The sequence below is a fragment of the Cynocephalus volans genome, chromosome 9 (genome assembly GCF_027409185.1).
Source record: "Cynocephalus volans isolate mCynVol1 chromosome 9, mCynVol1.pri, whole genome shotgun sequence".
NCBI classification, from domain to species: Eukaryota; Metazoa; Chordata; class Mammalia; order Dermoptera; family Cynocephalidae; genus Cynocephalus; species Cynocephalus volans.
In genome coordinates this window covers 41,161,643-41,180,200 of record NC_084468.1, presented here as the reverse complement: position 1 = coordinate 41,180,200, position 18,558 = coordinate 41,161,643, and the positions used below count along the sequence as shown (strand labels likewise).

General features: G+C 36.7%; 1 protein-coding gene across 3 annotated transcripts in view; it reads left to right on the top strand.

Moving 5' to 3' along the window:
• The window catches only part of GABRA2 (gamma-aminobutyric acid type A receptor subunit alpha2), a 147,340-nt gene that overhangs the window by 65,516 nt on the left and 63,266 nt on the right, over window positions 1-18,558 (top strand). For all 3 annotated transcript variants that reach the window (XM_063107959.1, XM_063107958.1, XM_063107957.1), the window contains exon 3: window positions 852-919. In XM_063107959.1, the coding sequence (XP_062964029.1) occupies window positions 852-919 (68 nt within the window). The remainder of the gene's footprint in view (window positions 1-851; window positions 920-18,558) is intronic.

The following is an 18,558-nucleotide window of genomic DNA, read 5'->3' as shown; positions in this document are numbered from 1 at the left end:
TATTTACTTCATGATGATAGAAATTAATGATGTATTTTTTTTTCTCTACGAGAACATTGAAAGGATTTTTATTTTTAAATCTTTTCTCTGAGCTTTTTCCCCATCACTATTTAGCTTTTAAAAAAAAAATCAAAGATCTAAATTACCTGGTTAGTAGAGGAATCCCGTTAATAAGTTATTTAATTTTAGAATCCACTTCAATTCAATCTTAGCATTTTAGGCATTCTTAAATACGTTTAAAGGCAAGCTTGTTTGTAAGTAATCCATTGTGATTAATGCAAGTTATTTGCATCTATTTTATGTCACTGAATAATAAAGCTTTTTATATTCATATGAATTATGTTTATTTAGTAATGATTAACAATCTGTTTTTGTGCTTTACAGAGAAGATATACTGATTTACAACCTATAAACTAAACCTGTACCATCATGAAATACAATCTGAAATATTTAGTTTAAACATCAAATTTAGGACCATATTAGACAACAACCATAGTTTATTTTCAGCATTGGTGGTAAATTTATTGTAAACTAGTTCATTTAAGATGGTTTCTAAGAAACTATTCATTCTGAGCAATATAATCTTAAAAAATAATGTCCTAATCAGGTATAGTTTCTAAATACCGGTGTGGTAATACTTCTAGGCATTTTTCATTTAGGATTGTGAGAATCTGGGAAATAACTGAACAGTATAGCTATATTTGTTGGTTATGAAAGTTGAAAAGAAAGTAAAAAGCAATGCTCTTAAATTTACCACACAGCTTTCTAACCATACCATGTACTTGACCCCTTCTTTCTTCTGTGGCTCTCATTATGTAATATCTTTATTCAATCTCTTTTTCTCATATCAGACAGTATTACTGAAGTCTTCACTAACATCTACGTGACCAGTTTTGGCCCTGTCTCAGATACAGATATGGTGAGTTTTTCATTAAGTAGTATTTTCACTTTATATAAAGGGAAGCGGGGGTGGGGGTAATTTTGAATAAATTATTTTAAAATAAAAAAAATATTTTTACTGTTACAGAATTATGTATCTCTTTTGGGTCTAGTTAGTCTGCCCAATACATCAAGAGTTAAGGACGTTAACCTGTTTAAGCTGTTGTGCTCAGTTCCAGCTTGAGTGTTCATATTACCCTTGTACATTTTATATTCTTTTCAAAACTTGTCTACCTAGCTACAGTGTGGTAAAGATTGTTTAAATAAAAATAATCATATTACTGAGAACAATTTTCTGGGATTAAGGCACCTGCTTGGACTTCCATGAGTCTGTTCAGTTTTATAAACCACTACTTCTTACAGAATGTGGTCATGATCCGTGTTAATACATGAAAAACTTCTTTTGTCACTGAGCAAGGTGGGTGCCTTGTCATGCTCTCTACATGCATACAGTACATACAGTCAGCATACATAGCAGGCACATGTAAATCAATCTAAAGAAAACTAGAACACTGATAGTCTTGGATACTATGGAATTGGTGCTTACTTTATTTAAAATGAGGATAGGAAAGGGAAATTGGTCTGGTGGGTTAGAAACTAGTGGGCTAGAATCATCAAGGGTAAATTTTTGATTTAGTATAAAAATTTTAGTAATCAGTCTTCCATTTCTACTGCTTAGTATAGTGCTTTGTAACAGAAATGTTTGTTTAAATGATTTTTCATTAATTAGTATCTTGTCAGGTTCAGCCAGCGGATACCAGCCTTGCTTTGTATTCTCTTGATGTGCACGTCCCTTGTCGTAAGCTATGTCGCTGGCAAGTTTGTGGCTCATAATCTCATTCACCCCTCAGGCATCCTGCACTCCAGGGCACTACTGCTCTTCAGAGGTCTATCTTCTTTATGGTCCAGGGATTAAGCATTAGAGCAGATGCCCTTGTCCCGTTTTTGCCCAGTCATCCCCACAATGTCATTCCTCCCCAATTTCTTCTATCTCTCTAATAACTAAAGAAGAAAGTTGGCAAGTTTGGAGATTTTCCACCTGGATAAACAAACAACAGTAAGATTGTCCCTTTTTTCCAGCATTCACAAAAATTATTAGTCAATTTATTGGGACCTCCCTACCTTTCCATTAGGGAGTAGAAATGCCACTTTTATCATAAAAAGTCTGCTTTTTCTTCCATCAGAGCCACTTCTCTAATATCATAGTCCTTTTCTTATATTGGCCTGAGTGACTGAACATGTGAGGCACCATGGAGTTGAGGGTGATCCCCACCTTTGGGGTGGTGGTTGATACCAAACACTGTCAGGTCTTTAAAGTTCTTTCAAGTTAGAATGTGAAGATTTAAATGCTTTCCCCTGCCCCCAACTTCGAGTCTTAGGCACAATTCTGGAACAACAAGAAAACCCACTTTTCAACATACCCCTCCCCTGTCCCTGCATTATATTATATTTTAACCTGAAATATTAATCTGCTTCTTACCATAAGTTGATTTAAGTAGACAGGACCTTGAAATGATGACATAGACATATTTAGTAAGAGTGTGTATTCCAAATGTGACCAGTTCTCTGTAAAGGTAATCTTGCCTTGATAGATCCTCCTTGTCTTAGTGCAACTTGTCTTAGTAAATGATTCCAAATAATAGAGACACAGTGAGAAAAAACACTTAACTTCTAGGATAGAACAGACCTGTAGTTACTAGGGGTGGGAAAGGGGGAGAAGGAGGGAGGTTAGGGAGTAATTAGGTAAGGGATACAAAGAATAATTATGATTTGTAATGACAAGCATGCTAATAATATTGATTTGATCACCACACACTGTACACAAATCCTGACAATCAACTCTGTATCCCATAAATATGTACAATCAACTATTTTTCAATTCAAACATTAAATTTAATAAAAAAGGTAGAAAAAGAAAAAAAACTAACTTCTATGTAGCATCAAGTGCAGAGAGTCAGGATTTTGTGTAGTGCTCCACTGAGAAACTAGCAGAATATTATACAAATGATAATTTTTATATGATTACCTTTGGTGTCTTCTTACCAGTCAAAATAAAAGAGCAAACAATATAGAACCCCAAAATATCAGCAAGATTTCCATGTCATAGTTTTTTTAAAAAATATTTTGAATATTAGTAGTCATAGTTACTGAATTGAAATTTTTCCATTTTTTTTTTTTGCAAAGTGAATTATTTACCTAAAAATATCAAAATTAAAAATATACATACATATTTCTAGCAAGACACATGTGGTATTTGGGGGGTTTTAGACAAACCCAAGTCATACATATTTGGCAAATCCTTCCTCTCTACTTTGATCATTGTTTGTGATCACTAACACACATTTAAAAAGTTGGTAGCTGGTATTAGATGTACAGTCATTAGCAATAGAGTGAATTTAAACTAACTCCTTCATACGTGAATTGAACTCAAAACACTTTGGTCTCATCAGTAAATCAAACTCAAGGACATTAGAAATTTTTAGCCAGCTCAAGATACACTTTCTCATTTGGGGGGAACCTACCACAAATTATAGTAAACATTGAAATGCACTTATACTCCCAACTATATGTAGATTAAATTGAGTTGAGTGGAATTTCAGTTGACAAGATTTAAAGAAATTACTGACGTAGAAGTTTTAGTTTTCTTTTTAGAGTTCAGAACATGTGTGTGCAAGTGTGTATATATGAGTATGAATACATGTGTGCACACATATATATGGAGATATTCTCCAGAATGAAATATATATTCAACATCAGTGCAAGCTCTTGAAAGGCTTGATGGCATCTGCCTAGAAGTAGTGCAGTATCATGAAACAGGAAGGAACTAAGGACTTGGAAGAGTGCCCTTCTATCCAAAAGCAGTGAATTCACACCTCATTAGGGTGGGTGTTGCTACTATGGGAACATGCAACTGTTGGTGGTGAAGAAGCATGTGAGGGTACATGCTGAAGCTGGTTCATAGGCTAGCCTGCCTTGTGGCTGAAGACTTTGAAGCTGTGCCAGAGAATGACAGTGCACCTGAACCAGGAAGAGAACCAGAGAGAAAAGCTTCCTTTTTTCCTATGACATTGGACTATCCCTCCAGCACCCTCTTTTGAAAAAACCTAGCATTGTGTGAACTAGCAAAGAGGTAATGTTTACAGGGTCCATCTTCTGCATCACAAAGAAGGGAAAAAGGAGGTGGATTTGGAGTTGAGGGACAATACCTGATAACTGGCATACAAAATGATGTCTAATATAGGGAGAATTTAGAGTGAGGACAAGGAGATAGTCTGATCATTCAACAGGTACAATTCGATATTCATTCAAATGTGGAGGAGATGAAGCTGGAGAAAATTAAAGTTGAATAATTTTTATATACATGTAATACAGACACAGATATACACACTTCACAGTACATCTATTAGGAAAGAAGGAACTCAGTTAAAAAGCATACATACATTTTGTGAAGAAAACAATTTGGTCTTCATGATGATCAGGAGGAGTGGTTTCAATCTTCACATTGCTTTTGCTAATAGGCAAGATAAACATTGAAAAGTATAGACAGGTCAAGAAATGAAACTTGGCTGTGACACTCTAAATAGAAATATTATTATGATAGGAAGTGCAAACATACCCATATATCACCTATAAGTAAAAGTGGATATGGAGATATCTAATTAATGGCTTACAAAAGCAATTTGTTAGAGGGACCAAGTAGAGAATAAATTTAATTTCATTTATCGTAACTTACCTGATACACTGTTATTTCTATGCAGTATGCATACTCAGTAGCTAAACCTAAACCCCTAAGTTCTCCTGTTCAGGTAGTGAGGTAAATCTGTTATGACATTCGCCTGAGAGGAAAAAGCAGCATAGCAAAAAGAATTAAGAACCAAAAGGACAAACATGCACACGCGCGCGCGCGCGCACACACACACACACACACACACACACACACAGAGAGAGAGAGAGAGAGAGAAATATCTCAGAATTGCTAACCAATGTAATTGTCCAAAGAAAGTTTCAGATCTAAATTATAATTAAAGATTCTAATTACAGTGTCTGAAATTAAGTTTAAAAATCTTTTCTTTAAACATTTAAAAAAAACTCATGAGTAAGAAAGTAATTAAACTTTGGAATGTACTAGTAGCTGAAAATTGACAAAGTTTGTAGTAGGCATGAGCATTTCAGCAATTTCTTACTCCTTTTTTATTTTCATTTTTTTTTACTTCTTGGTTTCTGCGTAAGATGTCTTTTCCTATAATTATAACATTTTCACTGTGTGCATATCCTTCAAGCATTAGTGGTATAGCAGCTAACAATTATTGAGCCTAAGCCTAGACTCAGCCTTAGCTTAAATGATTGTTTTGCTACGTGTAGGGGTTAGAGCTTGAACAATAGAAAATTCAAAGTAATCTTGAGATTTCTAATCCAATGTTCATCATTAGGCTGTATAGTGGATTGAATTACGTTCCGCAAAACTCACTGAAGCTTGAATTATGTCCCACAAGTATTATGTGTTAGAAATATAGCTCCCATTGTTACTGTTAAGAGGATGGGAAGTCCTATTATGGGAATTGAAAGGTGGACCTTTAAAGAGGTGATTGTATTGTAGGACCATGCTGTAGTGAATGGATTAAAAATGGTGGTCAAGGGTGTGGTTCTGACAGCTTTAAGAGAAGAGTCTGTCTGTCTCTGCTCTCTCTGGTTCCACCATCTTGCAATGTGAGACCCCTTGTTCTCTGTTGCCACCACCAGATGGACTTTGGACTTCCCAGTGTCAGAAACTGTAAGCAATAAATGTCATTTTTTCCTTATAAATCACCCAGTTTCAGGTATTCTGTTATAGCAACATAAAGTGGACTAATACAGAAAATTGGTACCAGAGAAGTGGGGTGTTGCTTATAAAAATACTTGAAAATGTGGAAATGGCTTTGGAACTGGGTATTGGACAAAGGTTGGAGGAGTTTGGAGGACTCAGAAGAAGACAAAAAGATGAGGAAAAATTTGGAATGTCTTAGAGCTTGGTTACATAGTGGCAAGCAGAGTGCTGATAGAAATATGGACTGTAAAAACTGTTCTAAGGAGGTCTCAGATAGAAATCAGAAGGAGTTTATTGGCAACTGGGGCAAAGCTTACCCTTACTGTGAACTGGCAAGGAACTTGGCTGCATTGTGTCCATGCCCTAGGAATTTGTGGAAGTTGGAACTCAGGAGTTGTGAACCAGAGTATTTGGCGGAAGAAATTTCTAAGTAGCAAAGCATTAAGGAAGCTGCATGGTTACTTCTAACAGCCTGCTCTGAGTTATGGTGGCAAAGGCATGCTGTAAATCCAGAATTTAAAAGAGAAGCAGAGTGTAAAGATTTGGAAAATTTGCAGCCTGGTCATGTGGAAGAGAAGCAGAGAGCATTTTCAGAAGAAAAATTCAATGGTATTAAGAAGATTTACACAGAAGAATGGGATTATCAGGAGAAGGGGAAAAAGGCCCTGAAGGCATTGCAGAAGCCTCTGGGACCAACCCTTCCATTACAGGCCCAGAGGCCTAGAGATACAGAATGGTCTTGGGGAACAGGCCCGAGGCACCCTCCACAGCCTCACTGCTCAGGGGCATCTCAAGAAGTTGCTTCCAGCACCAGCACCCCAGCTGCTTTGGCTGCTCCAGCTGTGGGTAAATTGGCCCCAGGTATGGCTGGATCCGCAGCTTGGAAGATACAAGCAGGAAGCCTTGGTGGCATCCACGTGGTGTTAGGTCTGTAGGCTTGCAGAATGCTGGAGCTGTGGAGGCTTGGGAGTCTCCAACCTGATTTGAGAGGATGTTTGGGAAAGTCTGGGGGCCCTGGAAGAGATCTGCCGCAGGGGTGGAGTCACTGAAGACAACCTTTGCTAGAGCAATGGCAAGTAGAAATGTGGGGTCGGAGTTGTAGCACGGAAACCATCAGCACCATGCCTAGTGGAGCTGTGAGAGTGGGACTGCCATGGAAACCCCAGACCTGTGGAACTACCAGAGTGCAACGCCAGCCAGCGAGATCTGAAGCATCACCTGAGACAAGAAAAACCACAGGAGTGGAGCTGCCTGAGGACTTGGGGGCCCAACCCCTGCACCAGAGTGCAGAGGATGTCAAACATGAAGTCGAGGTACCTGATTTGCCAGCTTTCAGGTTTAATGCCTGCTCTACTGGATTTTGGACTTGCTTAGGACCTGTTACACCTTTCTTTTATCCTATTTCTTCCTTTTGGAATGGGAATATATACCCTATGTTTTTCCCACCATTGTATCTGGGAAGTTGATAACTTGTACTGATTTCACAGACAGGACTTTGAGCTCTGGACTTTTGAGTTGAAACAAGTTAAGACCTTGGGGATGAAATGAATCTATTTGCATGTGAAAAGACATGAGTTTTAGGGGGCCAGGGGTGGAATGCAGTAGATTGAATTATGTCCCCCAAAACTCACTGAAGCTTGAATTATGTCCCTCAAATATTATGTATTAGAAACTTAGCTCCCACTGTGACTGTTAAGAGGGTGGGAAATCCTATTATGGGAATTGGAAGGTGGAGCCTTAAAGACGTGATTGTATTGTAGGAACATGCTGTAGTGAATGGATTAAAAATGGTGGTCAAGGGCATGCTTCTGAGGGATTTAAGTGGAGAGTCTGTCTGTCTCTGCTCTCTCTGCTTCCACCATCTTGCAATGTGAGAACCCTGGTTCACTATTGCCACCACCAGATGGACTTTGGACTTCCCAGCCTCAGAAACTGTAAGCAACAAATGTCATTTTTCTTTATAAATCACCCAGTTTCAGGTATTCTGTTATAGCAACAACACAAAAACAGATTAATACAGGCTGTTAAGAAGCAGGCAGTCAGGTAAGTGTGACCTTGGTTTATTGATCATATTGATTTTCTTGGTTAATACTTTTCTTCCTCTATGAAAATGTAGAGTGCATTATCTCTTAGAATCCTTGGAAGCTATTGAGATATCACGTAGGTCAGTAGTTAACATCATAGGGAGGTTTAGAGAGTTATTAGATTTTAATATCTGATTAAAAATTGTCAATGGGCTTATCTGTTATCTTTGATCAGATGTTATTTATAAATGTAGCTGGCTAAGGAAGCCTGCTACAAACATGGCAAACACTGTACATCAAAGGTAAAATAATAATGTTTACTCACTTTAAAGCTGGCATATAAAAGTTTGTTACTGGAAGGTTATTGATATCTTAGAAGTTTAGGAATTAGACTCGGGGATCATCCATCCATTCAGCAAATATTTTTAAGCACCCTTCTAGAATTTACAGTACTGTTCCTCAAAATGTGATTCATAGATACCTGCATTGGAATCACCTAGAATATTTATGAAACTAGTTGTTTCCTGAGCCTCTTCTAAGATCTATAGACTCATAATTCCTGGCTTTGGAGTTTGACAGTCTGCATCTCAATAGGTTAAGGTATTTGACTTTATGCTGAGGGCAGCAAAAATCCATTCTGAGGTTGTTGGAGGGTTGCATGTGATAGAATCAGATTTTCTGTAATCCAATATTAGAATATGGGGCAGGGAAAAACTAGGTAGTAAGCTGTTGTATTCCAGGCAAGAGATGATTGTGGACTGAGCCAGGGTAGGGATACTGAAGATAGAGAGAACTGAAAAGATTGAAAAGAACCCTATGTGGTAGATTGACAAAACCTGGTGATCTGTTGGGTGTAGGGGTTGAAGAAGAAGTACAGAATAAAGGCTTGGGGGATCGGGCGGCTGCTGATACAATTCACTGCCATATGAAACGCAGGAGGAAAAGTTTTGTTTGCTTGTGTTTTGTAATTTGGAAGATGAATATTTATGTTTTGGACTTGTCGAGTTAGGGTCTATTTAATTGGTGATGTCTAGGTAGCAGTCACAGAGCCGGAGCTCAGTAGGGGGGCTTAGAGTGGATTCTTGTGATGTTTGAAACCAAAGGCATACATACAACTGCACAAGTAAAGAGATTAGAGTGAAATGGTCATCATATTCTTACAGAAATTCTAGAACAGCAATATTTAAAGGACAGAAAAAGGATGAAAAAAGATTGCAGAGAATACCGAGAAGGAGCAACCATAGATGTTTGTCAAAATGAAAGGCAGTTCCCCTTTCAGATTAGACTGTGCTTTGATCCTTAACAGCAAAATTCAGAGACTGCTGCCTTTTAATCTTGATCAGATCAATGATGTGCAGTAGTCAGATATCTGTACCACAGCTCTCTGTCAAGGTGAGATTTCATAGACTCAAGAATACAGTATGGTTCATTTGGTAATAGTATGAACCCATGAGTTTTGCCTAGTCAAATCTCACCTATGGAGGGGGTGACAGTTCCAGACAAGAGGGCATCCATTACCTTCCATTACCTTTCTGGAGAGGGAGGTTGTGGGAACTTGGTACATCCAGTCATAGCTCTCTTGGTTTCCTAGGGACACAGAGTGGCATTCTCTACCACCCTCCCCATTATTTTGTATAAACTAAATAACAACTATGATTTTTAAACATAAAGCAAATTTTAAAAATAAAAATTGCAGAGGCTGCATGTTCTTTTCCTAGGTTGTAAGTGTGGAGCCCGTCTTTTTGGGAGAGCCACATAGAACTTGCATGTGTAGATTAAGAATAATAGATATTAACCACTGGGTTACCTCCATACTTTTTCCAGGAGATAACAGTACATGTAGATTGTTGACTGGCATGGGAAGTCTCAGATGCCACAGTGAGGATTTTCCCAGGTTTTCCACAGCACTAGGAGAATGTGGTCTTAAGAACGCCAGTGCAGGAGAGCATTACAAAAGTAAGGAGAGTACAATTGTGTCATATTTTGTGGTAAAGCCAAGAAAAGGGTTTAAATATGTCATTAGATGAAGAACAAGGAGGTATTTGCTGATTGAGTAAAAGCAAGCAGATTGCAGTGGGTGGAGGTTTGTGGGAGGTGAGGAAATGGGGAAAGAGTGCAGGCAACTTTTTTAAGCTGTGTGGTTGATGAGAGGAGGCGAGACAGGGGCAGTAGGTATCAGGCGTTGTAACTATCAGTGAAGCTTTTATTTTTAACGATCTCATTGAACTTCTCACTGTTCTCCAAACATGTCATTATTGTTAACAACTCTCTGGCCTTGCACATGTTTTTCTCTGTTCCTGTTATGCTTCCCTCCTCCTTTGCCAACTGGAGATCTTTTATTTATTCAAGGCCAAGCTCAAGTTTCATTTTCTCTGATGTCTTTTTAGCTTACTCCAAGTACACGGTCCTTTTTCTTGTGCTCCACAACACGGTGTTTATACTATTTTTATGATATTGCACACAGGATTATAACAACCTTTACATGTAATTTTTCTTCAGTTTTAGCTGCTGGATGATGTGACTTGTGTCTATTCATTTCAACAAGATGTACTAAGTAACATACGCTGTGCCTGTCACAGTGTTGGGAGCTGAAATATCTAGGAATAACCAGGGATTACCCCCAAGTTGCTCACAGGGTAGTGGGGGACAGCTAAGAAAAGTCATCAATTTTAGAAGTGTGATGATGCTTTTATTGAAGAATTGTTGAATTAATAGGGTATCAGAAGGGATGTGGGTGGAAGATATAGAGTTTGGGAGGGTTTCTAGGAAAAGAAGATAACTGAGGAGCAAATAAGGATTATGCAGCTACATAATGGAGAAAGAGTATTTTAGAACAAATTGGAAGAGCTTGTTGAGTTTAGAAAATGTAAAAAAGTTCAGTATAGCTGGAGCCTAGAATGATCATAGGGATTTTGAGAGGGATGAGACTGGAAAAGTACTCAGAGCCAGGTCATGAAGGGTGTTATGCTAATTGCTCAAAACAAACAAACAAACAAACAAACAAAAAACCACAGATGTGTCCTCAAATAAAACTTTAAAACATAGTAGATTTCTGTTACCAGAGAGCTTGTTGCACAGCTTTTTAGATATATGTTGACATTCTTTAAAATATAGCTTACACATAATAAAAACCTACTGTGATCAGTTTAATATATCTACGCAAACACACACAAATGCACACACACATACACACTCAAAAGACACTTCACACCTGCAAATTTAAGGATTAGGGTATTATGCTCAGGTGACTGTCTGCCAGAGCTTTTCTGCCATCTGTCTCTCCTGATGCCTTTCTCCATATGTGCTATTGGAGACCTTGTTGCTCAGAATTCTTGTTACTACATTAAATTTCCAATGATTACATTCATTCATTCATTCATGGACTAAATATTGTATATTTTCTATACCCATGCACTTTTTGAGATGCTGGTGACACAGCATTGAAGAAGGTGGTCATGGCCCTTGTTCTCAGTGTGGAGTAAAAGTTGTCCAGATGTAGGGAGCTGACAGAGAAGAGTGACTCCTCCAGCGAGATCAATGAGTTTGTGTAGTGAGGTGGAGCATGCCACATCAGAGGCCCTACACGTATTTCAGTACTGCTGCAGAACAAAGTGTGTGTGAATGTGTGTGTGTGTGTGTGTGTGTGTGTGTATGTGTATGTGTGTGTGTTTGTGTGTTTGTGTGGTGGGTGATTGCTGGTGACAAGTCTAGAGGGTAAGGGAGGAAGGGATCATGCAGGGCTTTGAGGCTGTGAGAGTGTTTGAACTTCATCCAAGGGGCTTTTGAAATTCAGCGGACCAAACACAGCAACACTTTATTCTTTGGAACTCCCTTCTCCACATCATGGCAATATCTCAGTGCATCCCATAGCTTAGAGTCCAGTCCAGTCCAGTTTAAACTCCTATGCTATTCAGACCTGCTCTCTTTTCCCCAGCTGGGCTCACAGCTAAGGGATGTACCATGGGGGACAGGCCATGATCTACTTTCCCACCCCTCTTTCTGGGTCTTCCAGAATTAAGATAAGGGGAAGGGAGATTTAAAAAGGGGGCAAATACTTTTTTACTTACCTAGTTCTACTGATAGTTCTCTCTTGGCAATCAATTACAACTAGCCATTTGTACGGCTAGTAGATAAATATTGGATCTTTCATGAGGCACATTTGTGATTTCTTCTCAACGAACATTATTGCACAGTTACCAGAAACACAGGTGACTTATAATCTGATGGCATTTTCTTATGGCATTCTACACAGCCCTCCTCCTGGCACTTTACTTCATGACCTTTTATTGCTGGGTGTCCCTCCCTTATCAGGCCACCCTTTTGATGAATATAGGGGGAAGGAGAAGGATCCCTTGAAAGTGATTTATGGCAGGCTACCTTCTTTGATGAACAAACTGTTTTCTAAAAACTTGACACATATAATCTTACTTCATCCTTAGAAGAGTCCTAGGAAGTAGGTTCTATTTTATCACTGCTATACAGATAAGTGTACTGATATGAAGAGAGATTAACTAACCCGCTCAAAGTCAGCTACCTGATCTACCTGAATTAAGAGTCCATGCTTTTGACATCTATTTTATATTACTCAATTTATTATTGTTGTTAATTTTTGATCTTGTGTTTGAGTCAGTTTTAAATGTGAAAAAAAATTTATTGTATATATTTAAGGTGTACAGCATGATGTTTTGGTATACCTGTCCATATTAAAATGGTTACTGTAGTCAAGCAAATTAACATATCCATCATCTCACATAGTTACTTTTTTTTTCTTTGCAGTAAGAGCAACTAAAATCTACTCTCTTAGCAAATTTCCTGTATACAATACAATGTTATAATTATAGTTTTCATTTTATACTTTAGATCTCTATATTTATTTATCCTACGCATCTGAAGCTTTATACCCTTTGCCTAACATCTCCCCACTTGCTCCCTCTTCCTGCCTCATGTCTGGTAATCACTGTTCCATTCTCTATTTCTATGTATTTATCTTTTTTCCTCCCTTAGATTCCATATGTAAGTGAGATCATGTAGTATATGTTTATCTGCGTCTGGCTTATTTTATTTAGCATAATGTCCTCCAGGCTCATCCATGTTGTTGCAAATGGCAGGATCTCCTTTTTTAAGGCTGAATAATATTTACTCATATACATGTACCACATTTTTAAAATCCATTTGTCCACCAACAGACACTTAGCTTGTTTCCATATCTTGACTGTTGTGCATAATGCCACAATGAAAATGGAGCAAAGATATCTTTGGTGTTGATTTCATTTCCTTTGGGTACATACTCAGCAGAGGGATTGATGGGTCATATGGTAGTTTGTTTTACTTTTAATTGTTTGAGGAACCTCTATACTCTTTTCCAGAGTGGCTGCACCAATTTCCATTCCCACCAATAGTGTACAAGGATTCCCTTTTCTCCATATATTGGCCAACACTTGTTATCTGTCTTTTTGATAATCACCATCCTAACTGGTGTGAGGTTGTATCTCACTGTGGTTTTAATTTCTATTTCCCTGATGATTAGAGGTGTTGAGCACCTTTTCATATATTTTTATGTGTTCATTGGACAAACGTGTTTTCAGGTCCTTTGCCAATTTTAATCAACTTATTTGTTTTTTTACTATTGAGTTGTGTGAGTTTTTATATGTTTTGGATATTAACCTCTTATCAAACATAGAATTTTTTTCCCCATCTGTAGGCTGCCAATTCATTTTGGTGATTGTTTCCTATGCTGTGCAGGAGCATTCTAATTTGTTGCAGTCCCACTTGTTTATTTTTGCTCTTCTCCCCTGAGCTTTTGGTGTGGTATTTAAAAAAAAATCATTGCCAAGACCAGTGTCAAGAAGCTTTTCCTCTGTTTTCTTCTAGGAGTTTTATGGTTTCAGGCCTTACATTTAGGCTTTTAACTCATTTTGAGTTGATTTTTGTATGTGATGTAAAAGAAGGGTGAAATTCCATTCATCTGCATATGGATGTCCACTTTTCCCAACACCATTTATCAAAGAGACCATCGTACGCAGATTGTAAAACTTCAGTCTCAGACCTGTAACTTAGTACTTCCTGCAACCTTCCATAATCCATGACTAACATCCATTTACTGGGCTGTAAAAGAAGGAAATTTCACTTTGATGTCTTGCCTTCAAGGGTTGTTTTTATATATGGTATAATGAAAAGGGCATGGTGTTTGAAAGCATAATATTTGAGTTTGAATTTTGGTGCTCTCATTTTTTAAAAAATAAATATTGCTTCAGAAGTGTTCCCCACCTATGAAATGGGAAAAAATTTGCATATTTAGTAAGGTTGTTATTTTAATAATCTATTAGAATATGAATCTCTAGAATCAGTTTTAGTTTGTTAGTGAAACTTTCCCAGTCCCTAGTAAGAGAAAGCCCAACGTCTTCCCTCCAAAGTGGCTGGAATATGCAGTGGCTTTGTTGTTCTGCAATTTCTGTTTGAGTGAGCTTCTTTGTGTAACAGGGCTTTATGATCTTATAATAATTGGGTTTATTGGCACTCTGCTGATCTGTTCTTAAGCTTTCCACTTTTTGGCAATTTTTGCAATGTTAATACTTTGCTAAATTTGATGCCTAGTCTCCTTTGAGTACCAATTTGAATGTGTTTGAGCTTAACTATTCCTGTATATTCCAAGGGCGTTGTTTCTTTAATTGCTGCATACCTGCTTCATAAGCCACATCTTTCTTTATTATAGAAGAAATACTCTAATTGGAATTTACTCAGAGGAGACCAGCTTTTATTAGCAAAAAGGGTATAATCAAATAAATTTTAGTACTTTAAGATAAACTTAGTTAATAAAAGTAAATGAGAAATCATTCTAAGAGCAGTCCTGCAATTTGATCATGTTTTAGTAAGTAGATATAATTCTTCAGAAATTGGTTACAACCATTGACTTGTAATTAATGTAGTCAGGCACTAAAGAATACACTGTCTTTACTAAGTTAATGTCCTTGAAATCATGTTTATATTCTAAACTTTGCAATAGAGAGTGATTTCCCTATTTGCAAGACAAATTATGGAAATAACACTTAAGAAGTTTACTGTATAAATGGAGATTTTTTAGTGGTAGTGAAAACACTCTACTGGAAGCTGCATCCTTGTCTGGGCTCTGCCCCTAGCAAGCTTAGAAACAGGAAATTCACTGAATTTATCTATGACCCCATCTATGAAAGTAGGAAGTTGGATTAAATTTCCTGTAAGTAATTTTTCAAATTGGAATATATGGATTCTGTAACTCTTCAGTTTCACACAAGTCTCTCTCACTTTTCCTACATATAGGCCATAGGATAGCTACTTAATATTTGTTTTAATGACTGTTACAGCTGAAAAAAATATGGGAATTCAAATTTAAACCCAACCACAAATTTTAGATGTTTGTCTTTATGTTCTGGATGTTCAGTTTTTAAAATGACTTACAACTTACAATAGCCGTATGCTGTTATTGATCAGTATGTAAAGTTACAGCATATGCTTAAGATGAAACTTATCATTATCTTACTGGCATTTACAAATTTTAGAGTAGGGGAGGGTACTGTACTCCTTACCCACTTGCATCCTCTGTTCGCTCCTCAACTCACTGCATTCTGGTTTTTGCCCGTTCCAGTTCTAAGCATTCATGATGTTTCAGTACTCTTTGATGTCTATTTGCTTTTAAAATTTTCTTTTGATTTGATATTTTTTTCTCCCTCTGCTTTGTGTGTGCATATGTGTATGTGTGTGTTTGTGTGCTTCTGTTCTTTTATGGTCCCTCTCTTAATTTTCTAGAGTTCTTTCCTTATTTAGTTTCATCAGTTGATCATGCAAAGTTTATATATGTTATTTCTTCGATCCTCGGCATTTTGTCATTGCTAAAACAATATAGCCTGGGAACATGTCTAATATTAGTAATCATAATAAATGTAAATAAACTGAATTATGAAAAGATGGAGGTTGTCAGATTCAACAAAAAAAAAACAAGAAATTTTATAAATTGTATAGATTTAACAAATTGTAAAGAACTGGTATCTTATAGAACATAATCTCTTATTACAACTAAACGTCAGTGACTGTTTTAGTCTGTTTTGTGTTACTATAATGGAAATACCTGAGACTGGGTAATTTATAAAGAAGAGAGGTTTATTTGGCTTATGATTCTGGGACAGCTGCATCTGGCACGGGCCTCAGGCTGCTTCTACTCATGGCAGAAAGTGGCAGGCAACTGGTGGGTATAACCAGATCACATGGCGAGAGGAAGCAAGAGAGAGAGAGAGAAGGTGCCAGGGTCTTTTAAACAACCAGCTCTCACAGGAACTAATAGAGCGAGATCTCTCTCGGTCCCCCCTCCCCCAGGGAGAGAATTAATCCATTCATGAGGGATCCACCCCCACGAATCAATCAGTTTCCAACATTGGGGATCAGATTTCCACATGAGTTTTGGAGGGGACAACACATCCAAATTCCATCAGTGACAAATATATAAATAAAAGAAACCAATACAGTTGGAAATATAAAAACATAGTTCACAGATTCTCCTATGTAAGGAAAAAGAAAGGCCATAATGGAAATTATATCTTCAACTGAGCAATAATTAAAGTACTATAAATACAAACTTATTATACAATTATTGTAAACCTGACTTTGGAATTGATTCAGGGATAGGAACAAAAATAGAACTCCAAACAATGGAACAAAAATAGAACTCAGAAACAGATCCATACCTTTATAGAAATTAGATACATGATAGAAAGGCCATGTGTCAGTCAATAAATGATGCTGGTAACGTCGGTTTTCTATTTGGGAAAAAAAAAATGGACTTCTATCTCATATCACACACAGTAATTCCAGGTGGAGGAAAGACCTAAGTGTGAAAAGCAGAACTTTCACATCTTTAGAAGAAATATACAGGAATATATTTATGCTATTTTTGGACATCTTTATGATAATTCTTACTGAGTTGTATATTCTTTTAGAAAGTGTTGGTATATAGAACACATAAAGAATTTCTATAACTGGATAAGAAAAAAAAAGGACAACCTAAAAGGAAACTGAGTAGAATTCATAGAAAACTAGAATCTATTAAATTTCACTAGTTAATGGAGAAATCCACTTTAGTACTATGAACCATTTCACACTAATCACAATGGCTAAAATGAAGTATTCTGTCTACACCAACTTGTAAAGAAAGAAGAAAGTTCATACACTACTAGTGAGAATATAAATTTACATACCTGTCAGGTTTTCAATTTGACAATATTTTGTTATTTTAAAGAAGCACATACAATTAATTCCAGTAATGCCACTTGTAAAATTAGTCTAGGGCAGTGGTGAGCATACTGCATTCTGTGGGCTAAATCCTGTCAACTGCCCATTTTTGTAAATAAAATTTTATTGGAACTAAGCTGTGTTAGTCCATTTCTGTTGTTTATAACAGAGTACATAAAACTGGGTAATTTATAAAGACATGAAATTTATTTCTTACAGTTTCAGAGGCTGGTAAGTCCAAAGTACAGGGAACACATCTGATGAGAGCCTTGCTGGTGGTGGCTGTACAGCAATGCAGGGTATCACATGGAAAATGTCTTGAGCAAGAGAGTGCTAACCTGCTCACTCACTCTCCTGATAAATCCATCAGAACCATGCTCATTACTCCATGAATGAAGCAATCCATTCACGAGCGTATGCTCCTCACAATGTAATCACCTCTTCACCAATTCAATTTGTGAGGGATCACTGGGAATCATTTACTTGATTCAGATTTGTATAATTGATTTGATATTTTCATAAGTATATGGCCTTTTTAATCTGTGCTTTTCTACAAACATAATTTTAGTTTAGTGCAATTGCCAATTGCTTAAGCGTTTATTTTCAAACATGATTACTGTGGTTTTGTGCCCAAAGGATAGTTTCTGAATTTCCATTCTCAGGTGTGTAATTGAACATTTAAATTATTTATAATGTGTTTTCACAAACATACATTGACAAAAATTTTAATATGTAATACATTGTCAATATTAATCACGATTGTGAATTTTATGTCTCATCTAAATAGTATACATTCTATTAAGAAAGAGAGATAGAGACTGAGACAGAAAGAGGTAAAGATATGTAAACATCTATATATAGAGAGAGAATGGAAATTAGAGACGGTTAGAGAAAGGAGAGAGAGGTTCAGCTAAGTTAAAGTATTGGAGATTAATAATAGCAGAATTGATCACTAGCTGATCTGTATTTTAAAGGACATTTTAACATGAGGAAGTTTATTTACAAAATATTTGCACTTCAAATAGTCTAATAACTTGTAAGGAACTTGTATTACAACTAATTTCAAAAATAAACTTTATTGAACTCATCATCCCTTAACACATTCTTGCTAACAATATGATATCTCACCATTTTTTTTAGGATTAAAAAAGAAATATGATATTCTTATTTTATAGTCTCTTTGGCAACAGGGCATGATGACTCATACAGATCTGACAGTGTGCTTAAATGTTGTTTCTTTTTTTAAATTTTAATTTTTAAAAAATGTTTATTTATTTATTTCACTACTGGAAATGCTGCCTGCTCATTTTCTCTTGAGATAAACTACTTAAAATAATCCGTCCAGATCCTGCCCCAGTGTATCCCCTCTCCAAGAAGTTCTGAACTATAGAATGCAGTAAAGCAGTTTGACTGAGACTTTTTCAACTGAGCAAGGCCAGAAAAAGTAAATTTATTATTTTCTTTTCACAAGAATACATAGTTAACTGTGTAAATACACATACTTTATCCCATTGTAAGCAGCAACATTTATTT